The 12,467-nt window shown below is 32.5% G+C and overlaps 2 protein-coding genes across 2 annotated transcripts; both read right to left on the reverse strand.

Moving 5' to 3' along the window:
- Positions 1-702: 702 nt before the first annotated feature.
- LOC127257430 (uncharacterized) lies at positions 703-1,422 on the reverse strand. The gene is made up of 2 exons (XM_051283849.1): positions 1,029-1,422; positions 703-941 (listed from the first exon to the last, which is right to left on the reverse strand). The coding sequence occupies exons 1-2, from the start codon at positions 1,398-1,400 to the stop codon at positions 771-773; spliced, it is 543 nt and encodes a 180-aa protein (XP_051139806.1). The 5' UTR covers positions 1,401-1,422; the 3' UTR covers positions 703-770.
- A 3,455-nt stretch (positions 1,423-4,877) lies between these two features.
- On the reverse strand, positions 4,878-8,719 carry LOC127257165 (probable F-actin-capping protein subunit beta). Its single transcript, XM_051283520.1, has 8 exons — positions 8,518-8,719; positions 7,132-7,202; positions 6,888-7,001; positions 6,581-6,663; positions 5,916-5,989; positions 5,690-5,809; positions 5,467-5,562; positions 4,878-5,199 (listed from the first exon to the last, which is right to left on the reverse strand). The coding sequence occupies exons 1-8, from the start codon at positions 8,644-8,646 to the stop codon at positions 5,116-5,118; spliced, it is 771 nt and encodes a 256-aa protein (XP_051139477.1). The 5' UTR covers positions 8,647-8,719; the 3' UTR covers positions 4,878-5,115.
- Between the last annotated feature and the right edge of the window lie 3,748 nt (positions 8,720-12,467).

The raw sequence follows: 12,467 nt of genomic DNA on the forward strand, positions 1-12,467 counted from the left end.
TTTAAAAAGTAATATTACCCCAATATATAGCATGTCACAAAAATGAAATCTTTATTTAGTAAATATATAAAAATTATTCTTGAAAATTTAAAGATACATTAATATATTATAGATAAATATATATATATATATATAAATCATTAATGGAATTGTAATTAAGAAGAAGGAAAAAATAAAAATTCATCCATCTTAAGTTTGAAGAGCCAAAAAATAATATTTTAAGAATATTTGAATGCATTTATCAAACATATTTCCTAATTTAAATATGTCATCAAATAAATTTATAATCTTCAACATATACCAAATATTTAAAAATAATTAATGGGAAAATTATGCTAATTTACTCAAGCAATATATCTTCATACAATATATCTTCATATTAAAATTTGTGTTAATTTTTTATTTTTTTATGATTAATTATATATATTAAATATTAACCGAAAACTTTTAAGGCTTTGTTTAGACAGGGGGTTTTTGGAGGTTTTTTAAAATTTAAAAATTTAGAAAAAATAAATAATTAGTATTTAATTTGATATTTTGAAAAAAAAAAAAAAAAAAAAAAAAAAAAAAAAAAAAAAAAACATTTGACTATGCATATTAATCACCAAATTCATGGATTATCGATCAAATTAGACTAGAAGTAGAACTAGACGATGAACTCAATTCCATATATATATATATATATATATGAAATTATCCTTTCCAAAATTACACGAAATTGTGTAAACAATCTACAGGCAGCTAAGAATTTACAGGAAAATGATAACGAATCAATTCGAGGTGGATTTTTTGTTGATAGCAACCTCCCAATAATGCAAAGCCCCATGGTCAGCAAAGAATTTACAGGCAGCAAAATCACTACTGCAATGAAGAACAGAGAACTTACCAAATTTCGCCTGATTGATTCTCCCCTCCCAAATTACCTCTACCGAATCCACCTTCTGCATAAATTTAAACAAGTTTCTGATACAATTAATTCCGCCTTCAACCACCAAAATCCCCTTCGAAACCACAGCGCAACCACTCACCTTCCCTTTCGCGTACTGCAGCATATCGCAATACCGTTGACAGCACAGATCCGAAACCCTATAAACACCGCTAATTGCCACCACGCCGCCGCCGCACGACCGCCGCACCGAAATATCGAAATTCTGAATCGATTCAGCGCGATTTGACCGTTTTCTGAAGCAATTATATAGCGTCGGCGCGGCGAGGGCGATAACAATCTGCTGCCGTGGAATTTGCTCTTTCCGGAGGATGATTGGTGGAACTACAGGTTGAGTTGAACTTATGGCTACCGCACTATCTTCAATGGTCGATTCGTCGGACGATAAACTGCGGCGGAGGAGGCGGCGCTTGCACGGCGGAGATAACTGCGCGTCGTCGTCGTCGTCCTCCATGGAAGAGTGAGTATGAAAAACACGTGACTGACTGTGAGAGAAGAAGTATAAATGACTTGAGAAACAATTATTGTATTATATTTATATCGAGGGATTTATGGGAAAACTTTGTCCCCAAGTATTAAAATTGAAACCCTAGCCTAGTTTTTACACTAATTACAAATAAGGACTCTTTTTGAAAATAAGGAAATTTCTTTTGTGCCCCTCGACTTTGCCCCAAGCATTAAATTAAACCCTAAGGTTCTCGGTAATTAATGCACATTATGTTATATACTTTCCTTGTATACAAATAAAATTTTATTTGATAAAGACGGAATTAAATTGACATAAATTAACAAAATGAAAAAAAACTTGAAATTTCATTGAAAATTTTCTATTTCAAAAAAAAAAAAAGAAAAAAAAAAGTCAATCTATATTTTTTATTTTTATTTTTTGTCACGTTGGAACTTATTGTCGTGTCTTCTAGATAAATCTCTGGTCGAACATTATAATAGTATGTAAACTAAATGAATAAGACAAGTTACACTAGACAAAACCATATGCGGTAAACAATACCAAGTGACATAAAAGAAATTTAAACTATGACCTCGTTGTCACAGATTCATTCCTAAAAAATATAGACAGTATGCGAACCATGTATGACCCACAATATTTGAAAGTATTGTGAGTTTGAATTCATAATCTCACGGTCAGTAATTTACTCTCACACGACCAAAATGTTGTATATGTTGTCTTTGAAATAAATACTAAAAAAGCATGTAGGACCAATCAATGTATAATTTATATCAACTGAAAATTTTTTGTTTTTTAATTACACGCTAATACCAAAATATTATTAATTTTTATATAAATTATAAATATACATAAATAAAAAATCATAAAATTATCAAAATTATCTTACGGATTTTCACTAATCACTCAAATATTATTATTTTTTAATTTATTATAAAAATTTAAATGGATACTTTCGTCCGAAACGGTGATTGTATTTGATAGTGATTTATTATTTTAGATGAACTCACTCCTACCATACCTTACTTTGTGTTTTTATTTGATACTTTCATCCTACTTATTTTAGTTTCTATAGTATTTTTTATCCTTATTTCTATTGGTACTTATTACAAAAAATTAGATAAAAGTATTATGATTAGAATATAAATTTATCAAAACTTAGTTTGCTTGTTTAAAGATAGTTTTTGAAATTTCATACTCCCTCAATCCCATAATAAAATATCTATTTTTTCATTTTAGTCTATCCCATAACAATAACAAAGTATCTATTTTCTTTTTTAAGTAACTGCACTGTCTACCTAACATTACAAATACCCTTACAACTTACAATATATTACACAAATGTAAAAAAATTTATATCACACAATACTAATAAGGTTATTTTAGTCATTTCTACTTTATTGTTACTACATTATAATATAATACTAATATTTCTAAAACTCCGTGCAAAAAACAAACAAATACATAGTTTTATGAGACGGAGGGAGTACTATATATATAATCCTTAAAAAATATTGATCAAAACACCTATTTTTATATTATATTATTAAAATTAAGTATATATATATATATATTCATTTTTAAAGATATATTTAGAAAATATATTTTATATTTATCATAATTGTCTTATTTAAAGATTTGTAAGATTTTTATTTTATTTAGATAATTTGTATATCACATTTATATTCTTGTTACTAATTTAGCCAATGTATTTATCATGGGAATGTTTCATTAATATATAAGTAGTTATTAATTTATTATTAAGATTTTATTCTTCCTCCAGTTCAGGACTCCACCACTCGTCGTATTTGGTTTAATTGTATTTTAAAACTTATATTAGTGTAATGTTTCAATAAAATATAATAATCAAACACCATACAATTTCATTCAATACTTCAAAGAAAAATTGGAAATCCCAAAACAAAACAAAACTAAATTACAAATAAACACATGATGATTATGCATCTTAAAAAATAATTAGGTACATATTATAAATGATACCCCTTCACCTAAAAATACATGTCCAATATTAAGTATAAATTTTAATACAAGTATGTTCTGTTTTGTTATTATTTATTTATTTTTTATAGTAAAAAGAAAAACTAAAACTAAAACTAAATAAATAAATAAAAAATATGAATATTTTAAAGGTGTTTGGCAAAGAAATTTTTTAAGAATTTTCATTTTATTAAATATTTTTCTAGCTGTTTGACCAATAAAAAAAAGTCAATTTAAGTGTTTTGGTAAATCAGTTATTTCAAATAGCTTATGGAATAAAAATAATAACAATAATAATTTTTGAAAAACTATATAAGTAATATTTTAATTGTATGAGTAGTTAAAAGTAGTGTAAATATAATCTTGTCTTGTTTTTTCGGTATAAAAATAATGATGTGACGGTAATACTAATAAGAGTATTTCTTATATTTTATACTACAAACTAATATTAAAAAATCTGTAAATAATATCCGTTATAAGTGACTCCTTCCCAATATATATAATATATATTTTTTTATCATTTTATATAAAATTAATAGTCAATATAAAATATACCACATTATGTATCTCCATGATCGCCACTATCTATGTATCTATATTAATTATCATCACACAATCAAAAAACATCTCAAACCAAAATACGGAATAAACAAACTCATATTGAACAAAACCTCATATTGTCCCATAAGAGATAGACTTAACGGAATGAATGAATTTGTGGCCGTAAAGTCATGAGTTCAAACATATATTTAAAAGGATGTGATTCTATTTCATTAAAAAAAGTAATAATAAAATAAAATAAAATTGAAAGGTACAAACCGTACTATGTATCTCCATTAGTTACCATTATCTATTATTGAATGAAAAATAGATTTAGTAGGATATAAATGTATCAGCACAACATTCCTTTTCATTTATATTATATACAAAGATTACATATTCATATCAAAATTTGAAAATATTTAACTATAAAGACAAAATTTAGTAGAAAAAATAAGCCAAATCTTTTTTTCTAACAAAGCATACTTAAATTTAAGATATTAACTTTTATAGTTATAATTTATTCTTAGAAAAAGTAGAAAAAATTGCACAATCCCAAAAGAAACTAAGCCAAAAGTTCTTGAATCCAACTCTTGATCATATTGCATGTCGAGCTCAAGTTCAAGATCAAGATCAAGATCAGCTCAAACAACTCTGTCAAGATAAGCCATTAAAAAGCTTTTAAAAAGACACAAAAATTAGATTCTTGCCTAACAAGAACTTGTAAACATACAAAGTTTGCAAGAAAAACTCAATTCGCAATTACAGATGAAAAAACATATGTAAGCTCAATAGTTAACTTTTCCTGTGCAATTTAAAGGGAAAAAAAAGAATTAAAGTAAAAAACAAGTCAGCATCGAGCAAATGGTCCCAAGATGAAAGATCGAATGAAGTATAGCATGCTCATACCGTAATCAAGAGCCAAGATTTTGAATAGTTCTATGCATTTCTATCGTCAATGAAAGAGGTGACATTTTACATACGCTCACATAAGAACAACATCGACGCAAGAGTTCCGGAAGAAGTATAATAATGGTTTGTAATACCCTAAAATTCAACAGCCAATGCCACGCCGCCCCAACTACACACAACAGAGGAAGTAAAATAAGTAATGATGAGAGGAAGGATTACACACCCAATCCAGAGTTTCAAGAATGCCATATATTCAGATGTCGGGAAGTCTCATTTCTATGATTTCAGAAGGCGGTCGTAAGGTACAGACCATTTCCTTTGTCTTCCCAAAGTAGACCTGGAAATAAAAAATAATAATAATAATAATAATTGGTTCATCTTTGATACTGAAACGAGATAAATGCATGAAATTGTATTTGGCACGCTGGAGAATGCAAATTCCAAACAATTATCGATATACTATCAAATTCGAAGCAATATTTGAAAATTTGAGATTCACAACTCAAATCAAGGTTCCCAGTTCGAATTTGTTGAACTTGAAATTAGAGCAGATTCAATTCTAGCATTTTTAATATAATTCACACTCCCAAGGTTAATTGCACACCTGATCCAATGAGTTTCGAAGCTTGCTCTCCATTTCTTCTATCATTTTTCCCATATTACATAAATGGCCATCGGAAACTGAGAGATCCATACTCATCTATGCAGACAAAAGTAAAAGAAGTAAGTGATGAGGTGATGGAAAAAAATGTAGTTGAGGAAAAATGAATTGCAGTTTATTGTGTGGTACAATTGCAAATCCATGGAAGAACCGAAGAACCAAATACCTGTCTTCTGATTGAACCAGACAAATTGAAGGTGCCGGAGGACTCATCATTTGTAGTTAATGAAAGCATCACAGAACTTGTCAGGCAGTAATGAGCAGTTTCTTCCTCCTCCGGTCCCACCTAGATATACATAAACAGTCAAGAATAATCAAGGCAGTAAGATGAGCAATCATGTTTCTCAATTCCTACTAGTTCCTTCTTCAGTCTAGTGATCTGTAAAATGCACCTCGATAACATGTATTGCATCCCATGATCCTTCTTGCAGGCATCCTCTTTTACCATCAGCAGTCCTCGATCCATCTTCATTGCAAACAATTGAGTATGAGAGAGAGAGAGAGAGAGCTAAACACCAATTTTTAGATTTTGATCATTGTTATTTTTTTGGTGAAATAGTAGTCGGATGTGATGTTTTGTATGGAAAATGGATATGTTGACAAAAAAGCATAGTGGAAAAAACTGGAAAAAAAAATGCAAAAAATTAGAGCAATTACATAATATGCATATATTATATTAGCTGCTACTACACTTCAGTTTAAAGTTTTTTAATAGGTATGCTATAGTTTAGATCTTTTGGGAATAAAAATAGAAATAAATCTAAATTTAATATCTTACAGTTTAATTACTTTTTTTTTTTTTTTTCCTTTTTACATTTTAAAATTTGTTAAGAAATTTAAAATAATTATCACATTAAATTATATAATAGGTTGTGATAATATAGAATCAAATTTACAAATAATTCATAAAAATAGGACTGCAATAAATAGCACAATAATTGAAACAGGAACCAAAGCTGATGATTTTGGAATGGGAAACTATGGTGTCAGAACCATAGTCAGGTCTACCCTAAACCATAAACTATGAAGCAATTTTCCAGAAACAAGTAACCATTACCTTTTTTAATCAAGAAGCAAGCCACGAAACCTTCATTTTCGTCCTCCCACATGTACACTGACGAAATGCCACCTTCATAATACCTGCCCACGTGATTGGCTCTTAGAGAAACAAGAAATATATAGGAAATAAAGAATTCTATAACATAAGAGACCACTGCACTAAATGTCATGTTGCTATGAAGATAGGGTGCAAAAACACCAAGGCATTGTTATTTAAAAGCTTGTGCAAATTGCGACAGAAAAGTTGCATCTGCATGAGGATTGCCTATAAAAACAGAAAGTAAGAGCTAAGTAAAGGACCTCACTGGTCACGATAGATAGCAAAGATGTCGTTTGCCTCAATCTCAAGTTTCCTCAACTCTGGAGATGGATAAGGCCCGTCGTCTATTGAGGGATAATATTTATTCGACCAGGGAGATCTTGCCAAACAGGGGATGAAAACGAAAAATATATTTTCAGTAAAAAAAATCAAGGAAAAACATATCCAATATATATCGTTAAAGCTAAATAGTTGAATTGAACAAAATGCCTCAAGATTAGACAGCTTACCTATATGAGTCTGCATCTCTGTTATACTCACACAAAATGAACTCCTTTGCGCTTTCTGGATCGCATAAAACCTGAAAATTGATTCATGTTTAGACGAACAATATAGACAGAAATATATTTTGCATGTCACACGACTAAAGATCACCTAGAAAATTCAGCGATTAAATACCCTACGTTTCAAATGGAAAGTACTATAGATTGAAAATGGATCGATAAATCTGGACAAAAATGGCTCCTCAAAGGGTAATTTAGGACGTGGAAGAAATCGAGACTGGATTGTGTCGCCTAGTTAATAGTCAAACTAAAATATGCAACACCTTTGTCGTACATGTACAAACAAAACAACAGACTTTAAACCACTAATAAACGTGTGCAAGCTTGGTACTTATTGATTCAGAAACCAAATTAGAATTCAACTCAGTGATTCAAGGTCAGTTTAACACTACATTAATTTGAAATTTTGAATTCAGAGAGAAATTGATTTTGAGAACATATGAATTGCGAATACTGATTTCAAATTTAAAATGACAATCTGTTTAAGTTTACTGACTTCATTTTGGTACAGGATTAGGTAATTTGCTTCGGTACAAATTTCAAATTCACAATAAGAAAACAGAGAAAAATAAAAAATTGAAAAGTTTTAGTTCAATACAAGTATTGATATCGGTTCAAATTTGACTTCGACACGTATATATTTATATTTGGATGTAATCCTTTTTTTTTATTAGGCCAGATAATCAAATTCATATGACTTTACATATAGAACAGATCTATGAATCTCAACATTCAACATCTTCTTGACAAAACATTTATCATTCAGTTAGCTTCAAATGGTTATGAGCATCTACATCAGATAATGATATGAGAAACTCGTTTGTGCCATTGAAGGTAGATTACAGCGATTTTTAAAAGACATTCTCCAATCCGAATTCATGAGCAATAGCAAAAACCAACAGTATATGAAAATCATTAGCTAGAATAAGGACACGAAGAAATCTAAGAAAAGTTTACTGATCAATAATTCAATAACTAAATCGATTATTTTGCAAGAACAGCAAAAGAAACATTCACCCTCATTTCGAATTTTATTTTCTAAAATCCTTATTGTGTGCCAATCCATTTGCATTTCAAACTTCATTTTCTTGCATTTGTCAGAACAAATAGCAGAAATCATTTTTGCGAGTTGTTAAAACCATTATAGCAGCATCCTAGAAAAGAGAACAGCTTCCACAAACCCTAAATCCCCAAAATAACCGCATTTGCAGAATCCGAATCCAATTCCATTTCCATTTCCTTCAAAACCAAAAATCCGATCGACAGAGATTCCAAACACGCTAGGCAATAATAAAGCCAATATCACCAATAAAAAAGCCCCAAATTTCTTACCTGCAGAGGCTGGTCAACTTGAGAGAGAAGATCCGAGGAGTGGTGCGGCAAAAGGCTTAACAGTGCTGATAGAGCGGCCTCCGAATGCTTGGGTGGAATCCTCCGCATCAATCCCATTGCCGCATCCATTTTCGTCGAATCTTGAAAATCCAAAAAATTGCAGTAACTTGTGAATGAGCGGGTTCCAAGTTTAGGGACGAACTGACAGTTTCATTTACTCATTTCTAATTACAAATAATTAAAAAAAATAATAAAACAATAAAATACTAATTAGTTTAAAATTAAACTTGCATTTTTCTAGTGTTTCGTATTTTGAAGGATTTTTTTTTTTTTTAATTATTAAGAATGTGTTGGGAAAAAATAAATTAAAATTACTATAATTTTACACTTCCATCAAAATATTCAATATAAAAAAACATCAAAATATCAAAATTTCATATTGACAGATACAATGGTAGATCAATTTATAAATATAATATCGACGGTAAATCTCAATATAAAATACTCTCTCCATCCCATCTACCTTCTCCATATTATTTCACATTTTATGTCACTTTTATTTTATAAAAATATTTACGCACTTTAATCTCATTTTAAACTTTTTAATTTTAATTAAACTAATTAGTTATCTTAATCTTAATTTATAATTATTTATATTATAGGATAATTATTTTCACTAACACATTTTTAATTATCTACTTGTTGAAACGTGACTTAGATTTAGCGGTCTACCCGACTCGAAACCAAATCGTAAGGGCTGTTTCAATTGGCAGGGTTCCTTTTGGGCTTATCCTAATTAATAACAAATTAGGGCTTAGGGTTTAGGGTGTTTTGGGGTGATTATAAATAGATAACTATGGTTCTTAGTCGGATGACATATTGTAAATCTCTGAATCAGTATAATAAAATCTCTCCGGTTCCTGTCCGTGGACGTAGGTTGACACATCATCACCGAACCACGTAAAACATCTGTGTTCTTTATTTGTTTTCTTTCTCGTTTTCTCATAACAAGTGGTATCAGAGCCATATCTCATTGATTGAAGATGTCCTCGTATAAGTTTGATCTGGAGAAGTTTAATGGGTCGAATGACTTCACGCTCTGGAAGGTCAAGATGAGGGCACTTTTGATTCAACAAGGATGTGCGGCTGCGTTGGAGGGAGAAGACAAGTTTCCTAAAGACACGAAGGAGGAGGTAAATAAGGAGATTTTGGCAAGGGCTCATTCCGCGATCTTGCTGTCAGTTACTGATGAGGTGTTACGAGATGTTGTAGATCAGACAACGGATTTTGGGTTATGGAATAAACTGTGTGAGAAGTACCAAAACAACTCTCTCACGAACAGGCTATATCAGAAGCAACGTCTTTACACCACCCGGATGTCCGAAAGTACTCAGGTAAAGGATCATCTTGATACCTTTAATCGTATCATTCTTGATCTTCAATGAGTTGAGGTTAAAGTAGATGATGAAGATCAAGCCCTAATTTTATTGTGTTAACTACCTGATTCACATGAGAATTTTGTAGATACTATGCTATATGGTAGAACTACAATTTCTGTTAATGATGTGAAAGATGCTCTTATGTCCAAAGAATTGAAAAGAAAAGTTTCTCTGGAAGAGGGTTCTGGTTCAGGTCTGTTTGCAGGTAGGGGAAGAACACAGGAGAGGGGTAACGGGAATGGGAGGTCGCGTTCAAAATCAAAATCCTCTAGCAAAGTTAAGTGTTATCTTTGCAAGGAGAAATGACACGTTAAAAGGGATTGTCCACAGAAGAAGGAAAATACAAAAGTTAATTCTAGTAACAGTGGCAGCAGCGCTGCTGTGGTACAAGACAGTTATGATGATGGGGACTTTGGTGAAGTTCTGACAGCGTGTAGTGCTAGTACTACTGATTCCTGGATTATGGATACCGGTGCTTCTCACCATATGACGTTCTTTCGTGATCTACTCACTTCTTTTAAGGAGTGGAATGGAAATGTGAAGTTAGGTGATGATGGGGTTCTAGCCATAAAAGAGAGCGGGGTAGTGCAGATAAAATTGCATGACGGTACTGTCAGGAAATTTGACTGTTGGTATGTTCCTGAACTCAGAAAGAATTTGATTTCTCTTGGCACCTTAGCCAAGAATGATTTAAAATATCATGGTAAAGATGAGTGGGTGAAAGTCCTGAAAGGTGCTCTGGTAATGATGGGAAAACTGCAGCATGTAATTTATTTTCTACATGGCAGTTTAGTGATGGGAACAGCGGCGGTATCCCAGTCCTTGGATAAACATGATGACAGGACAAATTTTTGGCACCGTCGATTAGGTCACATGAGTGAGCTAGGGTTGTCTGTGTTGAGCAAGCAGGGTTTATTTGGTGGGGATGTGATAGGTAAAATTCAATTCTGTGAGGCTTGTGTAAAAGGGAAGCAATGCAGGGTAAGGTTTAGTACTGGTCATCACACTTCAAAAGAAATTCTGGAGTATGTTCATTCAGATCTATGGGGTCCCTCTCCGGTGAAATCGCAGGGCGGGTGTTCTTACTTTGTCACTTTCATAGATGATTATTTGAGAAAAGTCTGGTTGTACTTTCTGAAAACTAAAGATGAGGTGTTTGGGAAGTTCAAGGAGTGGAAGACCATGGTTGAAAAACGGACGGGTGAACAGGTCAAGACTCTAAGAACTGATAATGGGTTGGAGTTCTGCAACGCTCCATTTGATGATTTCTGCAAGAAAGAAGATATAGTGAGGCACCGCACTGTACGACACACACCACAACAAAATGGAGTTGCAGAGCGAATGAATCAAACCCTCATGGCGCGTGCTAGGTGTATGCGCATATTTGCTGGCTTATCTAAGCAATTATGGGCTGAAGCAGTTAACACTGCTAGTTATCTGGTTAATAGATCTCCATCAACTGCAATTGACTTAAAGACTCCTCAAGAGGTATGGTCCGGTAAACCCTCTGATTACTCTAATCTAAGAATATTTGGATGTCCTGCATACGCTCATGTGAATGATGGTAAGCTGGAGCCGAGGGCGGTAAAATGCATATTTCTAGGGTATGCAACATGAGTAAAAGGTTATCGATTGTGGTGTACAGAAGGTAAAAATCCTGGTAAATTTCTTATTAGCAGAGATGTAACCTTTGATGAATCTGCTATGCTTGATCAGAGTAGAGGTTGTGAAAGTATTGCAGGTACAAAAGATTATGGTGCACCAGATGGTGGAGTTTGAGACTCTTGACAGAGTTGTGTTAGAGGAAGAGCAGCAGGATAATACTATTGATCAATCAGATCAACCAGATCAGTCAAAACCTCAAGGGAAACCGGTTGAGGGGGAAGCTGATGACGTTGGTACTGGGGTTGAAGATTCCATAGAAGCAAGAAAGTGAAAGAAAAATATTCAGAAACCAGCTAGGTTTGCAGGATGTGTCAATACATGTGACATGAATTCTGTGGCTTATGCACTAGCGGTTGGTGATGATCTTGGCTCTGATGAGCCAAAGACATATAAAGAAGTTGTGGCGAGTAAAGATGCAGAAACCTGGATTATGGCAATGAATGAAGAGATGCAGTCTCTTGAAAAGAACAAGACTTGGGATCTTGTTGCACTACTAAAAGAGGTGAAGCCAGTGGGATGCAAGTGGGTCTTTAAAAGAAATGAGGGAATTCCTAGTGTTGAACCTGCTAGGTTAAAGGCGAGACTGGTGGCAAAAGGGTTTTCACAGAAGGAAGGAATCGATTACCATGAAGTCTTTTCTCCTGTGGTGAAACACAAAACCATTCGGGTTCTTTTGGCAATGGTGGGTGCTTTTGATCTGGAGCTGGAGCAGCTTGATGTAAAAACAACATTCCTTCATGGTAATCTAGAAGAACAGATTTACATGTCTCAACCGGAGGGGTTCTACAGTTCTAAAGGGGACCAGGTATGCTTGTTAAAGAAATCTTTGTATGGCTTGAAGCAGTC

This window comes from Andrographis paniculata, unplaced genomic scaffold (genome assembly GCF_009805555.1).
Source record: "Andrographis paniculata isolate CXL003 unplaced genomic scaffold, ASM980555v1 Contig57END, whole genome shotgun sequence".
Classification (NCBI taxonomy): domain Eukaryota; kingdom Viridiplantae; phylum Streptophyta; class Magnoliopsida; order Lamiales; family Acanthaceae; genus Andrographis; species Andrographis paniculata.

Coding starts and splice junctions, on each gene's coding strand:
- LOC127257430 (XM_051283849.1), bottom strand. CDS start 1,400: ATGGAGGACGACGACGACGACGCGCAGTTATCTCCGCCGTGCAAGCGC. Junction 942..1,028: donor TGCAGTACGCGAAAGGGAAG/GTGAGTGGTTGC, acceptor AAATTTATGCAG/AAGGTGGATTCGGTAGAGGT.
- LOC127257165 (XM_051283520.1), bottom strand. CDS start 8,646: ATGGATGCGGCAATGGGATTGATGCGGAGGATTCCACCCAAGCATTCG. Junction 6,664..6,887: donor TTTGCTATCTATCGTGACCA/GTGAGGTCCTTT, acceptor TCACGTGGGCAG/GTATTATGAAGGTGGCATTT. Junction 5,200..5,466: donor TTCGAAACTCATTGGATCAG/GTGTGCAATTAA, acceptor TTTTATTTCCAG/GTCTACTTTGGGAAGACAAA.